A 17,332-nucleotide genomic window follows, 5' to 3' on the forward strand; every position below is an offset into this window, starting at 1 on the left:
GTGTGAATTTTGTGTTATTTTTTTTTAATGGTCTAGGCTTTGCTCAGTGCAATGGAAACATACACATTCATAATAAAATTTAGTAGCTACTGTATTTTCTAAGTACTTTTCAAAAACGTATTTTTGTTATTTCAATAAAACCCAGTGTTCGTTCTTTCTTTCTTTCTTTCTTTCTTTCTGTCTTTCTCTCTCTCATTCTCTTGTTCTCTCTTTCTTTCTGTTGTATATTTGTTGGAGAAAATGTTAGCTTTTTTTTTTTAATTTTGAAAGTTATTATTTAGTTTTTAAAAATTGCCCTTTATAACCTCACAAAAGACTATCTCATCTCATGGAAGTCTCATATACAGTCTTATAACTGCATAGGTTAATGAGATATAGTATAAAATTTCTCGCTGAATAAACTAAGAAGAATCTGGCAATAATGAGCTTCTACGATTAAATTATTTTTATTGCAACAAGTAATCTTAAGTATTTGGTGGTTCTTTAAGCTGGATTGCCCCTCACACACAGACTCTGTGCTCAGTAACATGCTTCTGTTTTGGTCATATTTCCCAACGTTTTTTATCCAGGATGGGTGCAACAATTGGTTCTACAATCTGAAGTTCAGAAAATGGAATCACTATTAATACTAAAGGGACATTCCATTGGAGTGTGGCATCCTCTTAGTAGCAGTGTAATTTAGACAGAGGATGTCCTCAAGACTAGAGATAGACATCTCACATCAAGTGACAAGGAATTCTTCATACCTCAGAGCTTTAAAACACAAGAGCCAGTGACTGGTGAGGGTTTGAGAGAGAGGGTATTATAATGACAAACAGTTGTGACTAGAGATGCCACAGACTGCTGTGGAATTTAATGTAAAAATTGTAAAAAAATGTTTAAAAATTGAGTTTGAGTAGTGGAAATGCGAAGTGTTCTGCTTCCTGCCTGGATGTCTCTGCAAATAGCCACTGTTACTCAGAGTTATTGACGTGTGTCACAGTAGCAGTCAATTTGCTCCATAATGTGAAACAATGTATTGATGGAATAGTTACAGAGAAATGTAGCGGATTCCTTTCAGGGTGCTAGAGGATCTAAGCAAATAAATTAATTTCTCAGGTTCGTACAAGAACACTGTTGCAGTACTGAAAAATTAACATTGTTGTAGAGAGATTCCAAACTCCCCAAAATATTTTCTTTCTTTTTGTTTGACCAATCAAAAAAAAAAATCTGTTAGGCATATCAGAATAAGATGGTGGAGGGATGTTGGTCTGAAAGACATTGTATGTGCTGAAAAAGGTCCTGCTTTACTTCTGACAAACCATTTGGAATGATCTTCACTGGACATTGCTGGTATTGCATATACTAAATTCTATTTAAGCCATGGCTGCATTTGATTCTTACCTAGAAACAGGAAGTGTTGTATTACCATGTTGCATAGTCTTTTCTTTTTAAATGATCCAAATTTAAGTTAAAGTGCTGTAAGTTAAATTCTCACTTTGTTATACGAATATAGCTGTATCTCAGATGCAGCCCAGAATATGATGGATATCTTCAATTGGTTTTTCTGTTTTGTATTACTGTCTTATGCTTGTCTTTAGCACCTGTTGAATTCCCTAATGACAAAGAAGAGTAAACACTCTAAATTAAAAAGAACATATAAAATAAACAAAAATGATAAAGAGGTACCTGCTTTTTGTTTTAAGTAATTTTCAGGTACAGATGAGTTTGATTCTTAAGCTGCTAGAATTCTAACTGCTATGATGCCAACCAGCTCCCTAGCTCCATGTGAAAAACATGATCAAAAGGAGGAAAAACTCAGACTGGAAAATACTGATGTAATTTCACTTATTCTGATATGCAAACTGTGTGACAGTAATGCTTGTACAAATGGCTTTTGTTGTTAAGAACTCAAGAAAGAAGAAATGCTATTTCAGCACTTAACAGTGTTCTGTGGTCAGCAGACTAAGATATTTATTTTTCTGTTTATCCAATAGTCCATCTAGCAGAGTCTGTGCAAACACAGAAAATATTAAAAACAATGTTATATAATTTGACATGGTCAGTAAATATGCCTTTTATCTAAACTGAGTCTGAAGCCCAATACTCATCTTCCTTGGGGGTAAAGCCGGAATGGAAAGATAAAAGTCCTTCAAATGCACTAGGATTAACTGGGTTGGATGCTGATGAACTAACATGGAAAAAAGTTTCCAGAGGAAAATGACCTCCATGGACACCCCTTGGAGGGCTTCCCTCCAGCACTGAGGGAACATGTCTTACTGCGAGCAGAAGTACCATGGCTGCTCTCAGCTTTTTTGACAGTTGAAAAGCAAGGGATGCCTGTCTGTCAGTCACATAGAGCTGAAGGAAGCTCCAGAGCTGAAGGAAGGAAGTTTCAGTTGAGCTTTTGGAAGAGGGTTATGAAATAGTTTGTTGCTGAATTAACTGAGCAGATCGTGATATTTATTGTAGAAGAATCATAGTAGCAAGGGAGGGAGAAGGTGATACCATCAGACAGAATGTATTCCAGAGCACAGCTGTTAGGCTGCAGAGGTGAGCACAACTCAGGTTTAAATTGCAGATGGCTGCAGTTATCCAGCCTAAAGCAGTCAGAAGATGCAGCTTCTGACAACCTGCCCTGTCTGGCAAACTGGGAGTAGTCAGAAATACAGAAATACTCTAGTATGCAAACAATGAATAACACAGTGACCCAAGAAAATATTGGGTTGTTTGGGGTTTTTTTCCATGTACTAGAGGAATGTTCCATCTGGTTAGACTATTCTGGCCTTAATTGCTGTCCTCCTGCTGAAAGACTGGGACCATCCTTAATAATGCTTTAGAAAAAGCCCTTATAGATGTTGTAGGAAATGGAAGTTTCAAATCATGGTTATGCAATCAAATATGTGAGGAGAAGAATCATCCATCTGTGACACTTTAAATTTTAGAATTCTGAATCATAGTGTTCAATTCTTGTGATCACTAGCTGGTACTCAGGCCTTCTCCATGCTTTCTGAAGGACTGAGCTCATAAATAGAAAAATTTCTAACAACAGCTGGTAGAGGCAGCTGCTTTGTGCTTCTAGTAACCAAGTACACCATTAGCTGTGTCATACTGTTTTATGAGAAGATGGATAATTGGTTAGGGCTCCTCTAGACCCATAACCAGGATCTCGATTTGGCTTCTAATCTGAAAGACGTTTCTTTTTTCCTCTTGCAAAAATACTTCCTGTAGCATTGGGTTAGTCTTTGATACTGCTCAGATACACAACTCGCTCTTGGAAGTGGGAGCACATGCTATGCATGCTGAAAACAGGCTAAAAGTGGTGAATCAAAAGCTTTGTTGGCATTATAAATATATTGAAAATCCTAGCATGATATTAAGTGAGTTAAACTATTTTTTTTTCCATATACCTCATCTCCTTTATTCAGCTTGTGTAATATAACAAAAAGAAATTTATATTAGTCTGAATAAACAGCAAGCAGAATTGTTTTCAGCTAAAAAGATTAATGGAACTGAAATTACAAGCTTTTTAACTTGCTGTTAGAAAAACAATAGACCATAGCTTGACTCCCTAATGCGACTTGATCTGCTGTTGCTTGATAATGCAAACAAAAAATGTCGAATTTCTAAACAGTACACTTAGTACTGAGAGTTGTAGAAATTGGTAATGCAGTGTTTATTGTCACTTTCTATCCCATAGACGCAGTTTGATATTTTTCCACCGAGGTAGAAAATTCAGAATACAAACTGCAATTAAGAAAGACACCAGAACTGATGTCAAAGCTTTCAATTCAAAGCTGAATAATTCAGTACATGTCCAGATTTTGAAATCCCCAGAAGTCTCAGTGTAAAAGGAGCACAGGGATTGTATGAGGATGAAACTTGAATATAGAAACATGGGTGTTTGTAACAGAGGAGGAGAAAACTGCAGAACACTGTTCTTATTCTTTGCTAATACTATTAATACATGTGTACTATTATTTCTTTATTATTTGTTGATTAATAAGGCAAAGGGCTTCAAGACTAAAAGTGTTGTATTTAAATTGCATTAGAGCAATTGATTGTCTAAAGATGGTCTATCTATATCTCACCTTTCTGTAAAGAAAACCCTGCTTTTATCTTTTGTATAGGTTGGGAAGGATTCCTTTGGCAATGATTATGTTGATAATCTGAAGAAGAATGGTATTTCTACAGGTAAAATTTTATTTTAAAATTTATTTTTAAACTTAAAAACTGGTAGTGGAGGATTTTTTTTTTTTTGGCCTTATTTTACCATTCAAAACTGTGAATAACTATTTTGATACAGCTGCCAAGAATTACTGAATATGAGAGAGAATCTTGGACTTCTGAAATCAGCTGTACCCCTAAAATTAAAATGCAGTGTTATTACCTCTAAACCTCAGATGATTGCATCAGTGCAAGTCACCTGAAGATAACTTGCTGTTATGCAATTGTCTAGTATGGCATTAATGATGATAATGCCTGGTGAGAAATTGAAAAATTCAGTCTGATTATTCATTCTCAACTTCACGTTGTCAGAGGAGGGATGGAGTGGAATTTCAATGGTAAACACAGTACATTTCACCTTTGCTTTGTGAACTGACCCGTGCAGTCATTTCAGAGACTGCAGCTGATGTTAGCACACATACACACAAAAATCAATGTTAAAAGGCTTTAAGAAAAAGGGAAAATTAAGCATACACAATATTCTATTATCTTTGCACCTTTGTAAAACCAATTCCCTCTCTACTGTGTGCTGCTTAACTACATGATCACATTTTTGTCTGTATGACTCTTGTCTCCTTCGGGGTGGACAAGGATGGACAAATGTAATCACTAGGTGGCAATTCAATATTCTGTTTTCCTCTTCTGTTTAATGTGCATCCACGGGCTTAATCTACTGCATTATTCAAATCCTGCCTTAAAGAAAAAACTATCAGTATTTTATGGGCTTTTTTATTATGCTTATCAGTGTAGCATCTAAATATTTCACAAATGTATATATAAGTTTATTCATTGTGTATCTTTCAACTTAGGCAAGAAACCAAGCAAGGAAATCATAAAAACAGTGTCTGTTAGTGTACAGTTCTGAATGCCTCCAAAGCATGCCTACCTTGTGTCTTTGATTGTGTAAATAAAGCAATTATAATGCATAGCACTTAATTAAAATGCATATGCCACAAAGAACCATAATGTTTTCTGATTTAAATGATTGATCTTGCAATCTTTACATGAATTTTTAAATAGTCTTTATAGCAGCAAAAGAAAAACGTAGGGGAAAAAATTCAGAAACTCTATCATATGGCAGTTCATTGATACCTAGGTAGATCAGTTGAAGGGTTGGAACGTTTAGGTCCAAGGTACCAATTTCTCCTGGTTGAGTTAAGAATATCTCAGAATGGTGTTTGATTGTCAGCTGCTACGTTGATCAGCCCTGGAGAAAAGTAAGATATATTGCTGGTGAGGCTGATCCAGGATCCTAACTTGTATTTCAAGATTTGAAGGCAAGGGCAATTAAATGAGCTTTTTGCTCAAGATGGTCTTATTTCTATCATGGGCTTTTCATTCTCATTTAATCCTTTTATAGCATATCCTTGTAGTTGTACATAAGGATACTGGGTACTGGATGAAAATCCCTGGTATAATGCCAGTTCTGCCAGCTCTCATATCTTGGGTCCTTGTTGTATGTCTTCTTTATGTTGCTCTTCTGTTTAATAGCATATCAGCATACCCCTTTTCTTTCCAATTCAAATATTTTTTGTAATTTTCCCCTTTCCCAGTCTTCTTGTCTTCCACAGCCAACCAGCTGCCAGTGCTGCTCAGACCATTTAGATCTTTATTGATTTGTTGTTCCCTTTCACACATTTGAACCAGGCAACTTGCTGCTCATGCTGCAAGAGCATTGAGAGTACAGAAGGCACAAATTCTCTGCTTTCAATTCCAGTGTGTAGACAATTCATGGTGAAAAGAAGCTGTAATTGCAAGGGAAGTTCTGCTCTGACCCTGATAACTCTGAGCTAGACAAGGGTACCTCCAGGGTACCTGCAAGACTTTAGCAAAACCAAATGAGCATGATGTAAGGTGTTTTTTCATCCTTGTTCAAATTGGAGCAGATTGTTAAACTGGCCACAAAGGCACATCTTGAGAAAGAAGCCCACTTTTGCCCAGCATCAAGTCCATGTTCTAAAATGTTAGAACACCAGAGCTCCTTAAACAAAAGGTTACCAGAATTTGTCTCTAATGGAATAGTAGATTTTTCTCAAAGAGAGTTCTTGGGGAAGAAAAAAGAAACCCTCAACTTCTTGGTCAGTTTTCTGCTACAGTGCTACTGGTTTCTACTACCATTTTCCCACCATTGGTTAGTATTTGACAAATTTGCTGTCATCTGAAAACAGGTTCTTATAGTAGTAAATGTGGAACAGTCTTTCTGACAGTACTGTCAGCATCGTGTTACTTTCTCTGAATAACTATCCAAAGAGGAAACACAGAACCCCATCACTGCCTTCCTAGCACTTGTTAATATTACTGCTGAAATGCAAATCTACACAGAATGAGATGCTGGGTTGTTTTAGTATTTTTGTTTTTCTTTAGCCTTGATTCTATTGTTTCATTGGATAAAAGAAATATTTCCAAGTAGGAGTAGAGTGCCTGAGATGGCTGTATAAATAACGTGCTTTCTCTAAAGCAGAGATGTAGCCAAATTAAAGAATGTTGGACTCATATTTCTGTTTTGTGGGTGTAAATTAACACTTTTTGTTGTTGTTAGCTTCTCTGGCATTGTTGCACATGAAAGAGTAATTAGCATTTTTAAATTGCTGGAGGTTATGGGTTCATTTTAGATTTAATTCAATTAAACAGCATCACATACTATTGGCTGAAAGTAATGTATTGAACTAGTGCATGCTCTAACTTTTCCCTTTCTTAGCATTTGTAGGTCAAACTATAGATGCTGCTACGGGAACTGCTTCAATAATTGTCAACAGTGAAGGTACATATTTCTGCTCTGAATTGTCCTCTTTGTTCTGCCTTTACAGCCGTAAAAGAAACCTTTGCATTGTCACTGTTAATTGTGGATTTTTTTTTTTTTTTTTACTTTTTCATTTTTTTCATTATTTTATTCACACTTAGTTGCAGTTCTGTTTACTGCAGGCAATGTAGGATTAGGTGCCTAAAAGCAGCAGAATCAGATGCTTAAATTAGCAGTGTGATAGCCATAATTCAATCACCAGCTGATCTAACTAGTTTTGCATTTCCTGAACACACAGTGTATTAGAAGGTTAAAACTCTCTTTTTCCACTACAGCTTAGCCAGCACTTTTACTACAGAATCATTTAGATTGAAAAAGACCTTTTAAGATCACAGAGTCCAGCCATTAACCCAGCACTGCCAAGTCACCACTAAACCATCTACCTAAGTGCCACACTACATGTCTTTTCAATACCTTTAAGGTTGGTGACTGTGCATCCTATTCCAGTGCTTGACAACCCTTTTAGTGAAGAAATTTTTCCTAATATCCAATCTAAGTCTCCCAGGTATAACTTGAGGCCATTTCCTCTGGTCCTGTGAGGGAAGGGTTTGCCTCCTCAGGACACTGAGTCATTATGCCCTCAATCAGGAAAAGGAATTGTCCTCAGTATAAGTAGAAATATTTCTGTTGATCTTGTAATTTTACCACAGATTTTGATTTCAAGTTGCATCTGCAGTGATGAGTACACAGTGAAATGGCATCTTTTTTTTCCGTGTTAGTTTTCTGTAGACTGTGCCTTCGTTCTCATTTTGCAGGGGAAGAAATAAAGATTTGGCTTGTTTTCATAATTTTTTTCAAGACTAAACTATCCTCAGAAAACTTTATATCTTTTCCTCAAGCATAATTTAATCAGCCAGCTGATCTACTTGTTTTATATTGTCCTGAACACACAGTATGTGAGAAGGTTAAAGCTCTCCTTTCCTACTACAACTTACCCATCACTTTTACTACAGAATCATTTAGGTTGAAAAAGACCTTTTAAGATCACAGAGTCCAGCCATTAACCCAGCCCTGCCAAGTCCACCACCAAACCATCTACCTAAGTGCCATGTCTTTTCAAGCTGTTTCCTCAAGCTATTGAGAGCCCTTAAAAGAAGTGTGTCTGGATCAAAATATAGAGCTCAGGACGGGTAATGTTTATGCAAATGCAACAAATTAAATGTGATTGGATTAGTTCACTTTTGGAGTTGCTAAGAGGCTTCATTTGAACAGTTACCACAGTTTAGCTGACACATCAACTTAACAAGCTTCTATGTAACCTGATGGTTGTACATTGGGCTACAGCTCAAAATGGGAAAGGAAACATAACTATTTACTCATACAGCAAAACTGGGAAGGAACTGTGACTAAAGGCAAGCCTACACAGGAATATTCAGGAAAATTAGGCAAATTAGTTGGAGATGTGAGTTTAATTTTCCCTAAGTAAGATTAATCCAAGCCTTGCATGACAGCTCTAATTCAGAAGTAAGGTAACTCTAATATATTGGATAACCTGGATACCTGCCTGTTAACTTGGTTTGGATCAGCAGGTAGATTACACAGCAACTCTTGACACTTATTTCTTATGCTGCTTACAGTCACTATGGCCATTGTAAACAGGAGAGACAGTGGGAATCCAGTAGTGCTCCTGGGCCTCACTGTTTTGTACATGTTTTGCACTAGGCTTGCTGTCCAGAGTAGTTGAATAAGAAGCAGTCTTATTATTTCCTAATTCATACGCATGGCCATCTAAGATAAAAACAGCCTAAACTTGAATGAACAGAGGATGACCTGTTAAAATTTTACCATCAAGAATTTTTCTGAAGGATAAGGAACAAAACAATCTTGTGGATGTAAAACCTTTATAAGCACCAGGAAAGGGAAATGGATTGTTCTGAGCCATGGGGTTCACAGTGGGCTATTTTACGTGTTAGTGTCAATGTGAAGGGTATATGGCAGTCTTGTGATTCACACAGTGGCATGAATAATGCATAATGTCATGTGGTTTGTGCCTCTGAATACCTGAAAAATTGTATGCTAAGTTAGCACTGGCCTCAAATTTGATTTAAAATCTAGTAGAAGAGCAAACCTGGTCAGAACTATGCTCTAAAGCAAACAGATGCACAGAATTGGTAATGGTTCTCGTTGTTACTTCTCTCAAAAACCATCTGGCGCCTGAATTGAGTAAATTGCAGTAAAATAGCAGTACTTATGTGCTTTGCTGTTGCAAGAGACATTTTGGTTTTTTTCTGTAGAAACCTGGCTGATTTGACCTAAACAGGCTTTACAGCAGTTTTCAAAGGGCTTGTCTACACATGCATGTTTTACTGCAGTGGCTGTGCTGGCATAGCTGAAACACCACAGCACTCAGTGGACTGATGTAAATTAATTTCTGCTAGTTCAAATTATACCTAAAAGGGAAGCATTTGAAGTTAGGGTTGGTGATGGTGTTTTGTGTTAACATGAGGGACAAATAAAAAACATAGCTATCATCTCTTTAAATTGACAAGTTTTCATTGCCGTATTGTTACACACCTAACCTACCCTTCTTACCAATTCTTTACAAGCACTGATACTTGGGAAAAATACCAACTCAAACCAGCTGAGAAAAATTACAGGGAGAAGTAGGAGATATGCAAGTAGAGGGTGTATGAGACTGTGATGTATGAGTGAAGGCAGAGCAAAAGAAAGCTGTAGAAATCACAGTCAGACAAGGCTCTGAAGTAAATCTTTCCTGATGTTACCTCTGTCTGTCTAACTGGTGCTGCAGAATTTCTAGGAAGTTTTTGACTGGTTACTGAATTGCACAAGTATAACTCACCCGCTATTGTAATTGGCAAAGTGCTAAAAATTTGAAAATTGTCAGGCACATTTGATACTCTCGAAGTTGATTATATTCTGGGACAATACAGTATAGTTTCAATAAAAGATAGAGTGGTTCAATCTCTGCTTTAATGCAAAATGGTGGAGAGATGTTTAACAAGTTTATAGAGCTGCACTGAAAAATGTGCAGCCCAGAGATGCTGCAAAGGTTCCCTCTGGGCTGATCTCAGAAATCTGTGCAGAAATATTTCTGGGACCTTGTGTTCCTTTCAGTTGTTCTCTTTTATGCTACTGCCTGTTCAGAAAGTTTTGATTTGACTAAACACAAGCTTCAGTATACCAGGACCCTGTACACTTCAAATCTGTACTTTCTCTCTTAAGGATAAAAGCTGGTACATCCAGCTGCTTTTCTTAACACATTTTCTTCAAGGTGCATCACACCACTTTGAACCCCAGGTTTTGTTTCCCCTTTCAGTCTGCCTTCTTGCCACTAACTCTGTCACTTAGCACACCTTCTGCTAGCAATGTGATATTGGATGGGAAGAGCTCCATAAAGTGATGATGTGTGTTGTACTTTTACACACATGTAGGGAGGAAAAAACCCTCTTTGTGGATAATTTTTTACATGATTAACTCTGAAGGTTATTGCATCTTTGTCCATATCTGGCACTGACTGTTGATGCTGCCATTATGTTGGCCTAACTGGACTAGAGGTTTGAACAAGTCTGACAGCTTTCATATTCATATTCATAGCAAAAATTCAGTGGAGGCACAACAGAGGTTGGCAAGTCATGATTAAAATTCCCTTGATTATTTCAAGTTAGGACTTAGAGCACACCTACACAGAACACTGCAAGATAACCCTCACTTGAGACAGGCATTGTGCTGACTTTATGATAAAGTTATTAATCATTCATGAACAGTGAATAGACATTATTTTGTAAGTTGAGTGTACCTTCAGTACCAAAACACAAGTAGTAAAAAAACATTCAAAATATATATTTAGGTAAGGCTAAGTAAACACGGCAAACTTAGAATACATATGCCAGCTTGTTTATATTATACTTTCCATGGAGAAAAATCTTTGGTTTGAACCTTCAGGTTTATGAAGAAATGTCACCTCAATTTTAGAGACTTTCTACATACTAACTTTCTTCATTAACTTGATTGTTTTGTGTGCAAGACTCTTCAATACTCCTATTAAGTGGTTGCTTAGAAATTATGATACCATAACACACCCAAAACTCACCTTCATATTTATGAACTATGTGATTTGGCAGCACATGTTTTTCTTGTAACATTCTTTTCTGATCACAAATATAATTTTCTTCTGTGTGAATTATTATGCACAAGCTCTGCAGCTATTGTTACAATTGCCTTGTTTGATGTATTTGATATTTTGATGAAATCTAAGCACTACTGGTGGTTTTTAGGCTTGTCATCAGTTTTAAAGAGTGATATTTATTGCACTGTGGTGCTTACTGGTTTGATATTTGATTTTTCCACTGGCACTTCCCATCTGGTGTCATCTGTAAGATGACCCTTGTAAAAAAACAGTCTGGCTTGAGTTATCCATCATTCTAAGAACTGGCAGTAGTCGTTTAAGAAGCCCAGCTTAGGACAGTTTTTATGTATGCAGCATTCATCCTGATTGGACCCAATCCCCATCTGGTGTAAGCTTGTGCAAGCTTATCGGTTTCATTTAGCTGTTACAGCTTATAGCAAGTGTGAATGTGGCCCTTAATAGTCTAGCTGATGTCTGCAAAAACTCAAAGTTATATAGACGTACCCATCAAAACTGATATTTTTAGTCTAAGAAAAGAGATTTTAGAATTAATGGTAATGCAGTAAATGTATTATTCTCATTCTTGGTGTGGATAATGTTTTACCTCACTGGAGTAGTTTTAGAAGGTAGGTCTACAGCTTAAGGCTTCCCCTAGGGTTAACAGAGGTACATAGACTTTTCTGGACAATAGTTTATCTCCTCCTCAAACAGATACCTAAGATATGTAAGACTAAAAAAACCCCTGAAAATATTTGTCTCTTCTCCTTGTTGAAGGCACATAGAAAAATAATTTTTAGAAATTAGTTTTCTTAGACTTTTCTAGTGTGTAGGATTTTTTTAAACTTAAAAAATTAGTTCATGTTGGACAAGATGAATCTCACCCCTCTTTGCCATCTGTCTTTAACTCTGTTGTCCCTGATGCTGAATTCCCATCTGATTTCCCTGGCAAGAAATAATTGCTTTCAACAAAATGGTTGCTGTTAATAAAAATTTTGTATTAATTGTGAGTGCATGGGTCCAGATTCTGCCTTCATGCAGAATGCCTGGTGCAAGTTTGTGGTGACTGCTGTCATTCAGTAAGTGTAGTATATATAGCTAAGAACAGAATGGGGGGGGGTTTCCCTCCAGCTTGGATTTAGTCCGTCTGGACTTTTGCACCACAGTAGGTACTGCATTTCCCTGGCAGGTTTGAAAGCAGACTTTAAGTATCTGACCTTTTGTAGTTATGAAGAAAAGCTTCAGACTGTGATCCAGTGTAGCATGGTCTACCTTGAATTTGCACATATGGGTTTCAGCAAACAGCCCTCCTTACTGCCTTGGGCCATTAGCTCTAAATTCTAATAATAATATACATTTCAGTACAGCTAAATAGTTCAGCAAGATAATGCAGCAAGGCATGTGGATAGAATCTGAGATTCTAGGAAGCATAGAGGCCAGGCAGAAATGAAAGAGATTCTTGTTCCACTGATTCCCTGTCTTTTACTGCTTGCACTGCTGCACCCTAAAGCTATCAAAATATATGCCTGGCAAAATGGGTGCAGTTTGCCTTTGAATATTTCCTCAACAGGATTCAGATATCTTTGGTAACATTTACTTATTGCAGAAGGTTTTTTGTTTTCTTTTCTTTTCTTTTGTTTTTTATCCAAGATGCCCATCATTGTCTGTTGAAAAGCAGGGCGTTGGCTTTAAGTGCTGAGGTTTTGCTTTTCATATGCAGCTGTTCTGTACCAAACCATTGACAGCAGAATTGCTTTGGAAAGCTTCGGTCCCTCCCTCTGAGATCACTATATTATTCTTTCCATTGTCCTGCTTTCTTTTCAGAATGTATTTAGGGAGAGAAGATTTGCACGTTCTTAGTCAAAGGACTTTGAAGTCACATTCAACAAAAATAATGTATTTAAAAACATAAATATTTATTTGCAGAGTAATTCAGTTCATTACAGAATTGGTAGCCTTTAATGATTGGCAGTCCTTAAAGGAATCTTCAGCGGGGGCGGGCTGAGCCTGTAAATCAAGGAACAACTGACTTATTGAAGTTAATACCCGAGTGATTAATAATAAATTTTAATTTGAAGGCACCCATGCCTGAAGGTCTCTAAGTGTTGTAACAGAGATTAAAAAAAGAAAGAAGCTGCAATAAAAGAAGGTGATGTGTGTGTCTGAAGAAAAACAAAAGAATATTTGGAACCTACGTAAATGAACCTCACCTAACTGTAAAACAAACTACAAGACTAAAAAGGATCTTAGTTGTGCTTTGAGACACTGCCGAGCTTCCACACGCACAGCTTTGCTTAGACCATTCTCCTGGCCAGCTCTAAGGGCAGGAGAGGCTGTTGCCCACCGTGTTTACTCACTTCTGATAAAACTTTGCCTAGACACAGGCATCACCTTTCTGGGCTTCGGTGACAAGCTGGTTCTGGTTTTCATGATGCTTAGGAGCCCTAACTTGAAATGTCTCAGGTAAATGGTGCAAGCCTGCTTCTCTGAAATCTAAAGAACATGCATAATTTTCTTAGCTGTGAAATACTTTTTGTTCCCAGCTGATGGGAAAATTAAAATTTTTATGCCATTTTTGGCATATGAATTCAGTAATCACATTGATGCTTTTCTCTTCCAAATGCTACTGGAATATTTCAGGAAGATGCAAATATCACCCTCAGCTTGTATCTACCATCTCCACTGTGACTAGTACAGTGCTTCTTTAGAGTTCACAGGAAACACCAAAATAAGACTGGGGAATGTCCATACATGATTTTCCCCAAAGGAATATATATTGCATTTGTTGTGCAGTGTTAGTTCATTAGCACATTGATCTTTTTGATTATCCTCTGAAATATTTGTGTATTTGAAAATGTCAGCAATGCATACAATTTTATTGGGGTTTTTTGGAAAGTAAATTGAAATACTCATCTGAAATGTATTATAAAAAGTGTAAGGAATTGTTTTACATACTTTATTGCCAAAGTTAAATTAAAAAACATGATATCTTCTCTTTAGGACAGAACGTTATTGTCATAGTCCCAGGAGCTAACCTGCTTTTAAATTTTGAAGACCTGAAGAGGGCTTCTGATGTCATCTGTAAAGCCAAAGTGGTTGTTTGCCAGCTAGAAATAACCCCTGCTGTTTCTCTTGAAGCTCTGAAAATGGCACGTGCCAGTGGAGGTAATTTAGCAAAAGCCATTCTCTCTCTTACGTTTGTGCTACATGAAAAATACTCTTTATCATGCTTTCTAAATAAAGATCCTGTAGTCTATTCTGGTTTCTGTCGTATTAGTTTTATTTAGAATTGAAACAATAGCCAAAAAATTCATGCTATGCTAATGAAAACTGAATTCACTTAAAAAATTTTGCAGTGTTAACCTTGAATAGCAAATCAACTCATACCCTTATAATCTTCCTGTATATGTCTGGTGCTGCCTTTCCTCCTATTTTTGTGTTGTGACTAAATACAGTATAATGTTGGTAGGTCAGGAGTTTTGGGTCTGACTCTGCTATGATTCCAGAGCAGAACAGGAATAATGAATGCAAGTCTGTAAAGCTGCACACACAGGAAAGTGAATGAAATTACCTCAGAATCAGACTTAGGGCCCATGTTCTCCCAGCATAGCAGTAGGTATGGCTGTGGTTTTTTATATAGTAGTTTACATCCTTAAAATAAAAAAAAAAAGAAGCTTTTTCTTTCTAACCAAAATTCGTAGAGTGTGACTGGGCATGATGCCATTGCATAGAGACAGTCATGGTCTGTGAAATTATTAGAAAATTGTTACTGTTTGGCACTTTCAAATGTAGGGCATTGTTCCTTCAGTGTAGTGTATATGTAGATGAAAGCTGACATTTTGCTTGAACAGGATGGGGTTTCATTACCAACATAATGTTTTTGTTGTTTAAGTGCCTGTAATGCTTTCAGTTACTCAAGCACAATTACCACGGTATTTGAACACTAAGTAAATAATTATGCAAGAGAGGCATCTATATGAGATTAAAAAAAATTTCTTCCCTTCTATCCAGAAGATCAGACTGGGAGGGGACAGCTCATAGCATAGTCAGTCATGCAGCGGATCAGGGATGGAACTGGGATCAGAACTAACTGGTTTCTTGAAGCTGGACCCAGGCTACCTCCAGTAGATCACAGCATGCTGGAATTGTGGGCTCTCCAGTTCACCTTCTGCACCATGGCCTGTTGTGCACCTGTTGCACTATATTTTTTTCATTACATTTTGTGAAAATGGATAGCAGCATTCTTAATCTAGTGGTTAATGGACTATAGTTGAATCAGGAATCACTATCCATGACTTATTCTGTCTATTTCTAACTCTATAAACAGTTTTGGCAAGATGCTTCACACTTTTGTCACCCTCCTATGGCAAGACACCAGTCTGTGACAGAAGAAAAGACAAGATTTTTTTAAAAGCAATTGAAAAAATTAAAACCTGATACACAGAACAGATATGCAAACACTTAGCAACTGTAGATAGCACAATATATCAAGAAAAGATAGTAGTTCACTCTGGGCCAGCTGTAGTTCTGTGCTGTCAGTGCGTTATCATTGTGCAGCTCTTCTGTCAGGGAAGTTTAGTTGCTTCTGCTTTAAAACAATAGGCTACACATGTTCAAATGTCATGTGCCATCAAATCTAAGTAAACAGCCGAGTCTGTAGCACTGTAAAAACCTATCTGTAGCCAACAGTAAATTGTTAATGCAATTTCCCTTCTTTTAGCTTGCAATACCCTCATGTATTATGTAGCACTTCATGTTAGAATGTTCACTTGACTAGTTTTGTGTAAAACAGATGCATACCCAGATGCCTCAAACCTCTGTTACAATGGGGTTTTTTGCTTGCTTTTCTTCATTCTCATTGAAAGAAATAAACAAAAGAGAGAAAGAATATGGAGACAGGCAAGAACTCTTTGCTTCTCTTCAGTGAAGGTGATCTGTTTTTGTAAGCTGGAGAGGGACATCTCATGTATGACATCTCTCATTGTGGCATTGATTATTCATTATTCTTGTGACAATCATGGTGAGAAGGAAGGAAGGAAGGAAGGAAGGAAGGAAGGAAGGAAGGAAAGGAAGGAAGGAAGGAAGGAAGGAAGGAAGGAAGGAAGGAAGGAAGGAAGGAAGGAAGGAAGGAAGGAAGGAAGGAAGGAAGGAAGGAAGGAAGGAAGGAAGGAAGGAAGGAAGGAAGGAAGGAAGGAAGGAAGGAAGGAAGGAAGGAAGGAAGGGTTGTGAATAACTATATGAAGTAGGTATAAATTGGAGTGGAAATCTGGCTGGACAATTACGGGTTTTTAGTGGTTGATGGTGAGAAGCAGCTGCTGCTTCCATAAGTCTGGTTTTGGGCTTCTCTAATGACAGACTCCATAAAAGATGGCTGATAATGCCCAGCATATTAATACTGTCATGGAGAATGAGCTGGAAGCAGCCTCAGTTAAAGGTTCCATGTCACTTGCAAGAAACAGATCTATTTTTTGGACCCTTCAAGTTTTTAATCTTGGGCTACAGTTTTTCATAACAACTGTTTGTCTGTGGTTAAACTCTTTGTGATTTCTGCTAAAGCACTGTGGTTGCAGAAACGAGGCAATAGAAAATGCCTCCCACCCTACCCTAGCTTTTGAATTACGAATACCAGCTACCTTAAAATGTACTTAAGACTTGATAGCAGGGGAGCTTCCTTTTAAAGATAAGCCTTCACAGTGCTATGGAAACCTGCCTGATTTTAACTGTATTATTGGCCTCTGGAAAATAAGTACCTTTCACACAGACATCAGAAAATTGTTAAGAGCTTCACAGCTAGCCAAGCATCTGTCCATACAAGCACTTGTCCATTTGGGCAGCATGACTTCCAGTGTAACTCCTGAATCTGGTTTTAGGCAACTTCTTTTACACTGTTAAAGATCTGTTGTAGGCCCAGGAAGCACAGAGCAGGAGCCTGCTTGATTTCAATACAGACAATTTCTTTGTCTCAGAAGAGACAAAGCTGGATGGGAATGCTGGGGATGGAGAGCTGATTTCAGACAAAGGAAACGTAGGAGAGTTTTCCTTGAGTTTTGCGGGTGGCAGAGGAAGAAAAGGAGAAGCTGAAAGAGAAAGAAAATTGGAACAGAGATTAGCATTTGTTGAATAGAGATTGGAATATGGAGGTAGAGTCAGGGAGCAGGCCGATGGGGGTTGAACAGATGGAGAGCAGCCCTGCTGAGAAGGACTTGGGGGTGCTGGTGGGTGAGAGGCTGGACAAGACCCAG

The 17,332-nt window shown here is 37.5% G+C and overlaps 1 protein-coding gene across 3 annotated transcripts in view; it reads left to right on the forward strand.

Moving 5' to 3' along the window:
- RBKS (ribokinase) overlaps positions 1 to 17,332 on the forward strand; it is a 74,121-nt gene that overhangs the window by 20,914 nt on the left and 35,875 nt on the right. For 2 of the 3 annotated variants that reach the window (XM_082303123.1, XM_082303125.1), the window contains exons 3-5: positions 4,110 to 4,173; positions 6,905 to 6,967; positions 14,091 to 14,255. In XM_082303123.1, coding sequence (XP_082159249.1) covers positions 4,110 to 4,173; positions 6,905 to 6,967; positions 14,091 to 14,255 — 292 coding nt within the window. The remainder of the gene's footprint in view (positions 1 to 4,109; positions 4,174 to 6,904; positions 6,968 to 14,090; positions 14,256 to 17,332) is intronic. The other variant, XM_082303124.1, reaches the window with a different exon arrangement.

Source organism: Coloeus monedula, assembly GCF_965178545.1.
Source record: "Coloeus monedula genome assembly, chromosome: 2".
NCBI lineage: Eukaryota > Metazoa > Chordata > Aves > Passeriformes > Corvidae > Coloeus > Coloeus monedula.